General features: G+C 45.5%; 1 protein-coding gene across 4 annotated transcripts in view; it reads right to left on the bottom strand.

The window, feature by feature from the left end:
* Positions 1 to 12,818, bottom strand: part of ACO1 (aconitase 1) — a 418,934-nt gene that overhangs the window by 98,681 nt on the left and 307,435 nt on the right. For all 4 annotated transcript variants that reach the window (XM_078675989.1, XM_078675987.1, XM_078675990.1 and 1 more), the window contains 3 exons: positions 11,579 to 11,663; positions 9,790 to 9,946; positions 9,465 to 9,589 (listed from right to left, as the gene is read on the bottom strand). In XM_078675989.1, the coding sequence (XP_078532115.1) occupies positions 9,465 to 9,589; positions 9,790 to 9,946; positions 11,579 to 11,663 (367 nt within the window). The remainder of the gene's footprint in view (positions 1 to 9,464; positions 9,590 to 9,789; positions 9,947 to 11,578; positions 11,664 to 12,818) is intronic.

The raw sequence follows: 12,818 nt of genomic DNA, 5'->3' as shown, positions 1-12,818 counted from the left end.
GAGGTAGGAGGAGACAACATGCCAAGGTCATGGGAGGTGACTAGACCACTGGCAACCCCCAGTTCCTCTCTGCAGTCCTGCTTAGAGTCTAGCTGATCAGTTAGAGAGTCACCTGACTCCTCCCAGTCCTCCTCCTCATCCTCTGGTTACCAATCTGGCCGAAATGGGACCCCAGGAGTGAACAGGGGCACAAAAACCATTCTCGGCGCCGATTTAGACGTTGGGCTACGCCGGTCTGGCTCCACATCAGGATGGAGGTCGGGGTTGACGCCGGCCGGGGGCACACACCGGCGTCGGTTGCGGTGCTGGGGAAGCGGCGCTGGTGGAGCGGTTATAAGGTCAACCGGCGCCGATCCGGATCCAGGCCTGGATCCAAGGGGGCCTGTGGTGCCGGGGCAAGAGCCACTGGCGGAAAAGGCCTAGGTCCCTCAACCAAGTCTGCCGGGCCCGAAGGAGCTCCGGCGGGTTCGGGCTGCCCAAAGATGGTGTGCATCGCCTCGTAAAATTTACGAAGCTGGGCAGGAGTCACCCCGGGTCTCGGGAAGGGAGGGAAACCCAGAGTTTAATCTTCGGGTTCGAGGGCGGAGCCACAGGAGGGGCACCGCCTGCATCCCCGTCGCGTCAGCCGACCGACAGGGAGAAGATGATGCTTCTTCGACTTCATGTGCTTCGACTTACCCGACCCAGAGTGTGAAAACTTCGAAGACTTGGAAGAGCGAAGATGGCTCCGCGACCGATCCATTGACCTCCCTTGAGACCGGGACCTCGAAATACGCGGAGCCGACTGCCGGCGCTCAAGAAGCTTTCAGGACCGCTCCAGCAAAGCCTTTGGAGCCATTGACCGGCAGTCGGAGCACGACTTGGGGTCGTGGTCGCGCTACAGGCAATAGAGGCACACGTGGTGCGGATCCGTAACTAACATCAGTGGGCTACTGGAACTGCATGCCTTGAATCTGGGCATCCCTACATCCACCAGGAGTCGTAGACTCAAAAAAGACGTCGACCAAAGTCGCTTAAAAAGATCAGTCAAAAAGTGACTGGAGGTACTGCTCTGTCCGGATCTGTGCTGGCGAAAAAGAAAGAACTGACGTCAGGTCGCGAGGGCGGTGTCCAAGTAGCTCCGGCGACGCCCCCTTACGACACGCAGAGGTACTGCTGATTAAAAACTTTTCCGGATACAGTCTGACGCCTGGTAGTAATTCTAAGGTAAGGGATCTATAACGAACATGTTTCTTTCAGATCAGACCTATAAAATGATATGGCTTAAGTATATATGGGACTCGCTCTCTCCAATCTGGGAAGGAGGAAGTGGCTTACCAATCCCGAGGATATCTGCAGAGGGGACCACAAATGGGCAAAGGTCCATTTCATGGAACAGGTGAAACTTTCTAGGGAGGGGGCAGAGCTGTCGAAACCCACGGTTAGGAAATATGTTCTGACAACCACCACACTGGTCATGGCGCCATATCTAACTTTTGTAAAAAAATAATTGGGATTGATATCTGCTCAGAAGACTCAGATTTAATTTACTGAACCTAATATTGGCCACCTCAAAAGAAAGTTTTGATCTATATTCTCTGGGTCCTTACAATTGTGACAATACATCTCCTCAGAATGACAAACTTTATGTCTTGCACGTTTCATACAGAACCAAGGAGGGTTTTTATTGTAACCGTTTTAAAAAGGAAACATTTTTCACAAGTCCATCCTACTTTTATATGTTTACATAGGTTTTCCGATGAATATGTTGTAGCAAATGTTATAAGTTACTAAAGTGCTGTAATTATCATACGGAATAACGGCAACTAGTAAGAAAACAAGTTACTTACCTGTAACTTTGGTTCCCCAGTATTGGTAACTTTCATAGATTCCCATGCTTTTGTATCATTACCCGTCGTCGGAATGGGAGTCTCGGTAACAAAAGTACCATAGCAGTAGGTACAAAAGAGAAAGAAAAAGGCCTAGGCCTCATTCCCTTTTGTAGCATATCACCCTCTTTTTGTAAAAGAGACCTAACTTAGGCATCAGCCAATCAGAAGAGCCTCACCCCATAGAACCCTCCTGAAAGAACTTCAGATTTTCGTAGCCGTTGTGCAACAGTCACCATATCTGCTGTAGGCTGAGCTTTCCTCGGGGAGGTGGGGGGGCGCATGGGAATCTATGAAAGTTACCAATACTGGGGAACCAAAGTTACAGGTAAGGAACTTGTTTTCTTGCCCCAGTATTGGAACTTTCATAGATTCCCATGCTTTTGTATCAGAGTAGCAAGCAGGTAGCAATAAAAAACACATTTTGTGTAATAAATACATTGTAATAGCCAACATGACAAAGATACAAAATGTGCAAAATAACGGAAGGTGGGATAGAAGGGAAAGCTCACCAATTATTGGAAGAGGTTCCTTAGGACAGCCTGGCCCACTGCCGCATCCTCTTGCTGTAAGGATTCCAAGCAGTAATGCTTAGTAAAGGTGTGGACGCTGCTCCAGGTAGCAGCTCTGCAAATGTCCTTAATCTCCAACCCCGCAAAGAGGGCTGTTAAAGAAGCCACTGATCTTGTGGAATGTGCCCGAACCCTGCCAGTCAGTGGTTTCCCTGCTGCAGTATGGCAATGTAGAATGGCACTTGTAATCCATCTTGCTATCCCCTGTTTTGACAGCGGGAGACCTTTGCTTGGACCACCAAAGGCAACAAACAATTGAGAGGATTTCCTAAATCCTTTGGTAAGATCCAAATAGAATTTTAAACATTGTTGTACATCCAGAGAATGCAGCGACTTCTCCACTGGTGTAGCCGGTTGAGGAAAGAACGCTTTCAGAATAACCGGTTTGTTCAAGTGGAAGTCCGAGGGTACCTTGTGTATGAACCTAGGGTTAGTTCTCAAGATAACAGTGTTCCTTTTAAATTGTAGGAAAGGCTCCTGGATTGTAAGAGCCTGCAATTCTCCAATACGTCTTGCCGATGTGTGGGCGAGAAGGAGAGCCAATTTCCATGAAAGGAACTTCATGTCAGAAAGATGAATTGGTTCAAATGGGTTTTTCATGAGTTGAGTGAGGACTAGATTTAGGTGCCAAGTAGGTGGCGGAGGCCTCACTGGTGGATAGACCCGGAACAAGCCCTTAAGAAATTGTTTAACAATCCTGGAAGACCACAACGAAGGTCCAGACACAGACCGTCTGTCTCTCGAAATGGCTGCCAAATGAACCTTTATGGAAGAATGGCCAGCCCCGACTTAGCCAGGGACAAAAGATAAGGTAGAAGCTGATGAGGCTTTGAAGCAAAGGGGTCAATTCTTTCTCTCCTGCACCAAATACAAAATATCATCCATTTAAAGCGGTAAGTCCTGTTCGTGGAAGGAGCCCTCGATTGGGAGAGGACTTCCTTAATTTCGTTTGAGATGGGGAGATTCATAAATTCTCGCTGCTCAGGAGCCATGCTGTCAGGCTCAGGAGCCATGCTCTCAGGTGTAATGACTGTGGATCTGGGTGCCAAACTTGTCCTTCGGACATTGTGAGGAGATCTGGAATAGTCCTCCAGGGGAGAGGAGGAGCTAGCGACAACAGATGGAGCTCCGTGTACCAGAACTGTCTCGGCCAAGCAGGTGCTATCAAGATCATCCTGCATGGTTCCACCTTGATCTTCCTGATGAGCCGCGGGATCAGAGGGATGGGGGGAAAGGCGTAGACAAATGTCCTTGGCCAGGCTATCGAAAGCGCATTCCCCAATGATCCTCGGTGGCGAAGCCTGCTTGCATAAGACCGGCATTTCTTGTTGGTCAGTGTGGCAAAGAGATCTACTGCTGATCTGCCCCACTGGCTGAAGACCTCTTCTAGAACTCGCTGGTTCAACTCCCACTTGTGACTGACTGAGGATAACCTGCTCAGCCTGTCGGCGTTCTCGTTTAGAACTCCTGGCAAGTGTTCTGCCTTCAGCGATATCCCGTGAAGGATCGCCCATTCCCAGATCTGTTGAGCTTCCTGCGACAACGGAAGAGATCTGGTTCCTCCTTCCTTGTTCACGTAATGCATGGCCGTGGTGTTGTCCGTTCGGATGTGCACTTGTGAACCTTCTAGGTGATGAAGAAAGGCTTGTAGAGCCAGTTTTATTGCTCTTAGTTCCAAGAGATTGATGTGGAGCCGTCGATCGTGAGGAGACCAATGGCCACTGACATGTAGGTCTTGCATCACTGCTCCCCAACCCTCCAATGACGCGTCCGGTTTTACTACTTGAGGAGACGGATCGCTTACGAAGGATAGACCTTGGGACAAGTTTCTCCGATCTGTCCACCATAAGGCCACTCTTCTCATCATTGGAGTGACAGTCACCCTGTCGTCGAATGATCAGTGAATCTGTTGCCATTGGATGTCTAGTTGTTCCTGCAGAGAACGCATTCTCAGTCTGCATTGAGGAATCAGAGGTATGCATGATGAAATTACCCCCAGCAGAGATTTGTAGCGGCGTACTGAAAGACACCTTCTTTTTTGTAAGTCCCGAGCCAAGGTCAGCAGTTTATCCCTCCTTTCCAGGGTTGGGAAAGCCTTTGAGAGTTTTGAGTCCAGGATGGCTCCCAGGAAACGTGCCTTTCTGGACGGAACCAGGGAAGATTTGTCTTTGTTTAAAGTGAGTCCCAGATTTTGAAACAAGTTTGTACAAGCCTGAACAGCGTCCCGCGCTGCTTCCCTGGACAGGGCCTTCAGCAACCAGTCGTCAAGGTAGGGGAAGACTTGAAAATGGTTCCTTCGCAGGAATGCTGCTACTGGTGCCAGCACCTTCGTGAAGATCCTCGGGGCTGAGCGAAGACCAAAGGGTAAAACCCTGAATTGAAAGTGGCTCTTGGCTACTGTGAATCGTAGAAACCTGTGTGTTGGGTGAATCGGTACATGAAAGTACGCATCCTCGAGGTATAATGTGGCCATGAAATCCCCCGGATTGACCAGCCGCAAGATGTCTTGAAGAGAGACTATCCTGAAAGACAGGGAGATGAGAAAGGTGTTGAGCTCCCTGTGATCTAAAATGGGGCGCCATTTATCCAGCGTCTTCTTTACCAGGAAGAACCTGGAATAGAATCCTTGTCCTCTTTGGTCGGAGGGAACCTGCTCTATAGCCCCCTTCTGGAGCATCTGATGAACTTCGAGCCGCAGGTGTTTCGATGGAATGGCTGCAGGGGGCTTGGGTGGTGGGATTTGCGTAAATTCCAAGGTATGGCCTTTTCGAATGATGTTCAGCACCCAACCGTCCGATGTTATCTTGGACCAATTCCGAAGGTATTTGGTTACCCTGCCTCCAACTGATTACTTCTTGGAGGAGGGAACAGTAGGAAGAGCCAGGAGGCCGCTATTGTCGCTTGGACGTATCACATCCCTGGCGAGCCTGTTTCCCCTTGTTGTAAGGCCTGGAGTAATTAGAGGATTATCCCTGCCTTTGTTGATAAGGCTGGCGGTATTGCTGGGAACCCGAGCCGTAGGATGAATGTCGCTGTTGCTGATACGATCCTCTGTAGTTCGTACCTCTGCCTCTGGACCCTTTAAAAGGGGTCTTACGGTACTGAAGCATACCCAAAGATCTGGCGGTCTCAGTGGCTTTTTTGATGTCTTGGAGAGTGTCGTCAATTAACTTTCCGAATAGTGCTTCCCTATCAAAGGGACGATCTAGGACCTTATTTTCGATCTCAGGTCGAAACCAGGTCGCCTTCAGCCACCCCTGGCGACGGAGGATGCAGCCCCAGCCAACAAACGAAACGCCGTCGTGGCAATGTCCATGGCACAGTCAATGATTTCCATTAAAGTCACCTCCCCCTCTTGTAAGATCTTTTTTGCCTCTGATTTCGATTCTGGAGGAAGCTGATCCAGGAATGGAGCGACATCACACCAACGCTGGCGGTCGTATCTGCCCAATATTGCCAGGGCATTGGCTGCTCGCACCAGAAGACTCGCCATCGACAAGAATCTCTTCCCAGCATTGTCCAATCTCCGTCCTTCTTTGTCCGGAGGAGTTAAGGGAGCAGAGGGGTTGCGGGATTTCCTCTGCCCCGCTTGCGAAATAACTGAGTCCGGTTTTGGATGGACCGTTAAGGCAGCTGGTCCATCGTCAGGTGCTTTGTACTTTTTAATCTAGAAGCGATAGTACAGGGACCACTGTCACTGGGTTGTTCATAGCCTTAAGGCCTTCCTCCCACAGATGTTGCACTATAGGTATGGACCTTGTCTTCCGATAAGGTTCCTTGAAGTCATACAAGAAACATTCCGTAGCCACCGCAGGCATAGCCAACTTGAACCTGCCAGCTGCTCTTTCCATCAGCTGATGAAAACCCCCTATGTCCGCTGGCGGGGAATCCACTGGATCCGGACATGGGTATGGAGGGTCCGGAATGATGTATTCATCCCATTCAGTAGCTTGATCAGTTTCATGATCCGAATCACGATCCTCATCCGAAGAATTATCATGGCTGTCTGCAGGTCTGGAAGGCTCTTGCGGAATTGTTGCCTGTGGCTGAGGGGACACCTGAGCAGGTAATTCAGGAGCAGCCGCTGAGGCAGGAGCCGAGACAGGTACTGCTGGCGCTACTGGAGCCGGAACCGGCCTTGAAGCCTTAGATTTGTAGTCCTGCAGCATCTTATGCAGGTCCTGCAGGAAAGAAGATGGTACCGTAACCATGTCTTGACCTGAATAATGCTGTGATTGGGCAGCCTGATGATGAAAACCATCTTCCTGGTCATACCCTCCTTCAGAGTCCGTCTCCTGACACTTGACCAGAAGTTGAGAGGGACTATTAGCGTAACAATACGAGTCCTGATCATCCTCATCTGATTCCTCTTCATCAAATAGCAGAGCTGGTGGGAAGGGGGTTACTCTCCTAGGAGATGTCATCTCTGGCGTAATTCTTGTGACAGAAATAGTGATCTTTTCTCCGATGCCAAAATCGTCGACGGTTCCGTCGACGATGGTACTATGCGTGCCAACGTCGTCGACAGAACATGCCTCGTGGATGCTTTTACACTCTACGACGAGATAGGCGTCGTCGACGATGAAATTGTCGACGATCCATCCGTCGTCGTCAAAGTTGTCGTCGAGGCTCTCGTCGACGACACGGTCATCGTCATCGTCACCATCGTCATCGTCGCTGTCACTCTCGTCGTAGACTTCGCCGTCGCTGTAGTCGTCAACGCTTTCGTCGACGATGCAGTCATCGGTGACCCTCCTGTCGACGCTGTTGGAACGGTCGTCGACGCTTCCTTTCTCGACGACGACGATCCCTTCGTCGTCGAATGTTCCGTCGACGAGCCCGTCGACTGAACCAATTTTAACTTTGGCTTCAATTTCTTTGTTGACGGAACCTCAGTCGACGACGCCTTCATCGTAGAGTACTTCGAACTCCTGTCAGAAGATTGGGAAGAGGGTTTCTTGAAGGCTGGATCAGTCTTCAAACCCTTAGAAGGTGTAGAAGGTCCTACCCTCTCCTTTTCACTATGGTGAGGAGATTCCCCTGGACCTAGGCTCTCAGACTCTCTGGGGTCTTTTTTGAGGCCTTAGAAGGATGTTCCACAGAAAGAGAAGGGGAACCCCTACCCCTTTTGACTGACCTTATAGATGATACAGCTGACGATGAATCCTCACTGTCACTGGAAACTCCGTGTTTCCTTTCCTTCTGTTTCTGAAGCCAGGTCAGATGTCTACCAGCACGATCCCGGAGGGTCTTGGTAGAAAAAGTGCGGCAGATCTTGCAGTCCTCTGCCTTATGATCCGGATAGAGGCAATAGATACAATCCTTATGTTTATCCTCCACAAACAACCTTTTCTTGCCACAGGTGGAACATGGCTTGAAAAGGGCCTTCTTCGTTTCTTTGTCAGCCATCCTTTAACAATCCTGAAGAGAAAACTTGAAGAAAAAAACCTTTGAAAAGAGACGAAATGAGCAGAGCTCAAAGGAGACTCCCTAAGCACAACGTGCGGTAGAAAATCTGAGGCTCTGAGGTTCCTTCAGGAGGGTTCTATGGATCGAGGCTCTTCTGATTGGCTGATGCCTAAGTTTGGTCTCTTTTACAAAAAGAGGGTGATATGCTACAAAAAGGAATGAGGCCTAGGCCTTTTTCTTTCTCTTTTGTACCTACTGCTATGGTATTTTTGTTACCGAGACTCCCATTCCGACGACGGGGAATGATACAAAAGCATGGGAATCTATGAAAGTTCCAATACTGGGGCAACGGAATGTTCTAGCACTTGTATATTTATTCATTTTCTTTTTCTGTACGCAAATTTCTTATATTCAGGCTATCATGACATTTTTATGTACTGTTTTTATAGATGTTGTGTCTTTTATGGTTTTAACGAAAACCAAACAGAGGATTTGTTGATAATGACTGCAGCACTTTAACTGAGCAGAGCTCAGGGAGACTCCCTCATACATGACGTGCGTTTAGAAATCTAAGGTATAGTGGCCCTGCAGGGGGAAGAGTGCTTCAGTGTCTGTGGTCTGACTGGTTGAGGTTTTGTTCTTCTAAAACAATGTGAAATGGTTACAAAAGTCACTTGGCTTCTCTACAGCTTTCAAAGCTTCTGTATGACACAGATTGGTAATATAACTGTGGGACTCCTACCATGACAACAGGTAAGATTCAATTATGTGAATCTATGAAAGAATCGATACTGGAGAATCTGCCTTATATGCCATGACTTCTTTCTTCACAAAAGTTTGATGACATTACTCCAATTCTGGTCTAGATATACTGGCTTCTCATCAAGACCAGAATCAAATTTAAGCGAGGGTGTCTTGCCTACAAAGCACCCACTCAAACTCTCCTCCGGATCTGGCTACTTTCCTTAAAGATATATAGCAGCATGAGAAATCTCAGGAGCAAAATTAATCTTCTTCTGAAAAACCTCAAGTATAGAAGCTCCTGTGCACTGCATTAACCACTCTGGTGCCACGTCTCATTTGGAACCCTCTTCCTGCTGAAATCAGGACCAAACCTACCCTTCAAAATCACTCCACCACCTAAAGAATCATTGATTCAAACTGTATTTGTCTCAATGACTCAACTACATTTGGTGACTTGTGTATGCTTACTTCCACCTCTCATCTCCCTGTAAAGGCAGTCCATTCTGACTTCTTACCCTCTCCAGTTCCCCTCACTCCTGCCAGTTTCTTCCCTCTCCTCCCAGTTACCTCTTTTTGCCCTAGGTTTGGATTCCTAATTTGATGGATGACCTTTCCCTGCTTCTCCCCCCCTCTCTCCAGTTCCTGCTCCCCCACCCCCATCTTCTCTTTGTCCCTCTGTTCTCTGCCCCTTCTTACTCTCGTTTCTGTTTGATGTAGGATTGTTGTATCAGTGTTGCTGTTGATATGTAAAGCACTCCTATATCTCTGAACTCATGCACTATATAAATATGTTAAAAAAAGGATGCTTTAATTATTAAAAAAAAAAAAGAGCTAAACATAACATTTAATTTGGAATGCAAGATCAACTTACCTCAATTTTTTCATACACTTCCTTAAACATTCCAGGGATGACAAACTCTCGTTCAACATCTTGAATTTCATCTCTGGTAGGCCAGATATCTCGTAAAAAAATTGGTTTTCCTTCTGCGTTTTCTCCTAATGTACAGTAAACAATATAAATACATCTAAAAAGTACAGTTAATGAAACACAGATTATGGCACTTCAGGAATATACAGACTGCAGCAAGAAGATTTGGGTGGAAAGAACATTCAGCCAATTTTAAAAAACTTTAACACACAAAAATGTTAAAGGCAGGAAGATTAATACAAAACAATCAATTCTCAAATTATCTTACCCAAGGGATCTTTTTCAAAATCAATTCTTATGGTGCCAGCAATGGCATATGCAATTACTAGTGGTGGAGAAGCCAAATAGTTTGCACGTGTGTTGGGATGTACACGACCTTCGAAATTCCTATTCCCTGACAAAACACCAACTGCAACAAGGTCTCCCTGTGAACAAAATAACCAAGAAATTAAATACAAATATGAAACAAACAGGAGAAAGGCAGAGTGGATGTGGGGACACTGAATCTCGATTTAGGAGATGTGTTTCTCAAGTGAAATGAAAAGAAAAAAATGAAAAGTCCTTAAAGACGGAATGTCAACTGGCCCATTATAAATGTTTGAAAAGAACAGTTTCAAAGCTTTAAAACACACACATTGAGGTCTCACTTCTTAAGTACCCAAATCTAACTCTCTAAAGCTCAATGCAAAGACACTCAACATAACAAAGGTATCCAACGAGCTTAAAGAAATTCACCTTAAGTAGCCTAGTAATTTACATACCTTGACACATGGGAAGAGAAATCAAGCATTAGATACTCCCACCCCTATATTAAATACTATTCACAGGAGGAGAACAGCATGATTCGGCAGGTAAATATGACATGTGACAGAAACAAGTTGGAGTTCGCAAATATGTTGTGTTAAGGTAGATTTCTCAAGAGGAATTTCTAGGTACATTCTGAAACAAGGGAACCTATCCTATCTCAGCTGTTGATTAGGCTGCATAAAGTAAAAGCAAGCTAATATGTAACAAATGCCAGAAATATTCAATACTGAAGACCAAAATGCAGCTTTTCCAACATTTTATTTATGTGGCAACTCAAAACCATAGAGGACCGTATACAATTGAATCCACTGAAACGACTCAGATGATGACAGTAATAGTTGGCAGAGTCCAATGTTTAATGTTCCACAAATGCTTCAGATGTGCTTGTTTGAAGCCGAGATGTAACTCAAAAGTCTTCCGGTTGTTGACCAAACCAAACTGATGCGGTTTTCCGTTACCTCCTGCACACTAGCCTAGGGCCAGCTACCCTACTACAAAGCGACAATTCCTTGATAGGCCTTTTAGCTGTTTTCTTAGGTACTTGATGAGTTATTTGGCATCCCTAGTCCTTAGTAGTGAGCTTGTAGACTTGCTTTCATTGCATTTATTCTGTACAAGTGTTTTTACTCCTGAAACATTTGGTATTTCTATAGCCTGCTTCCATTGCCTACAGCCAAATACACTAGACTCAACTGGTCAGGCTTTTGTCTTCCCTGCATGTCCCAGTCTCATAACAATAAAAGTGGCTAATAAAATGACCAGCACCATTGGCTACCTCAATGCATGCCTACCATCATGTAAGATCACTGCTACAAGTAACTGAGCAATGCAAATTCAAAAAACATTCTCTTTGCTAGTTTATTACTTTGTGGAAAGTAGATCCTGTGACTCAAATAGCCCTAATAACTTCATATATTCAAGAAAGCATCATGGGCTGCCAAAACATTGTGGTTTGAAAAAAAGCAGATTCACAGGCTTAACTGATCGGCTCATAAATCTTCTTGTGAGATAAATTGCAGAACCAATGACTCGTTACTAAAACAACCATTGATTACTTTATTTTGACAGTCTAACAATTGCAGGACAGAAAAGACACTTAGTAGCAGTTATCAAATTGAATCTCTCAACAATGTTTTCTCAAAAGGGCTTTGTACAAGGTATATGAAGATTGCTATATTGTCAATTACAAACTCTGAAATATAGGCAGTGATTACATTTTAGAGTAATATATTTTTTACAAGTTAACATACCTGAGTTATGGCTTCTACAACACTATCTGGCAGAGGGCCGCTGTTTCCGATGCAGGTCATACACCCATATCCTACCACATCAAATCTAGGTGGAAATTACAAATATAAAAGATAAGCACAACAGGGAGCAGTTGCTACAATTATTAAACACTGCTTAAAGAGGTAAGTTAAAGAATTTTACAGCTGGATACATTGACCGAATTAAGGACTATTTCACTAGCTAGTCAATGTCATGCATTAAATACTGCCTGTGAGAGATTAATTACAGTTAAGTGACCATCACAAAACTAAAATAAAGAAAATACAAACAAATAAATCAATAATGAAACCACAGGTAGTACGAAGGATATGGATGCATTGTACTGGAGAGAGAAAAAATATGCCAGAATGTGCGAAAATTAGATCAAGGTTGGATTCCACAGAGTTCTGAAATAATTTATCTAATACTTAAAATACGATGAGTAGTTAACATCTACAGTAGGGAGAAGGGCAACATTTAAGCCTTTGACAGTCCGCAGTTAGAGTATTGGAATAAGAAGGGTCAGTGAAGAAGTAAACATACATATACACACACATTATATATACACACACATTATATATATATATATATATATATATATATATATATATATATACATATACACACACACACATCAATGATGTCATAGAAGATGTCATGAGTAATGTAATGGGAGGTGTAATTAGCAGTGCATGGCGCAAATTATTGTTACCTTAGGGCACGAGTTCTAGTTACTGATGAATTTCTGTGGGTAAAATCTGAACCCAACTATAACATCCCTGTAACCTTTGGTTTATTCAGTGAATATATACAAGTTTTTAAGGCTATTTCCTAACTATAATGTCACCGTAACCTTTGAATTTTCAGTGCATTTCTATGGTTTTTAATGCTATATCCTAACTAGAACATCGCTGTAACCTGGGGGTGTGAGTGGCTGTGGGTGTCTGTGTGTGCGTCAGTGCATGTGACTGGATGTGTGGGTATAAGAGTGGCTGTGTGAGTCTGAGTGGGTGTGTGAGTGAGTGAGTGACTGTATAGGTGTGTACGTGGGTGTTTGTCAGTGTGTGAAGAGTGCCTCTAAGTGGGTGTGTGTGAGTGGCTAAGTGGGTGTGTGTGAGTGGCTAAGTGGGTGTGTGTGAGTGGCTAAGTGGGTGTGTGTGAGTGGCTAAGTGGGTGTGTGTGAGTGGCTAAGTGGGTGTGTGTGAGTGGCTAAGTGGGTGT

This window comes from Lissotriton helveticus, chromosome 2_1 (genome assembly GCF_964261635.1).
Source record: "Lissotriton helveticus chromosome 2_1, aLisHel1.1, whole genome shotgun sequence".
Lineage (NCBI taxonomy): Eukaryota > Metazoa > Chordata > Amphibia > Caudata > Salamandridae > Lissotriton > Lissotriton helveticus.
This window is presented reverse-complemented; position numbering and strand designations above follow the sequence as displayed.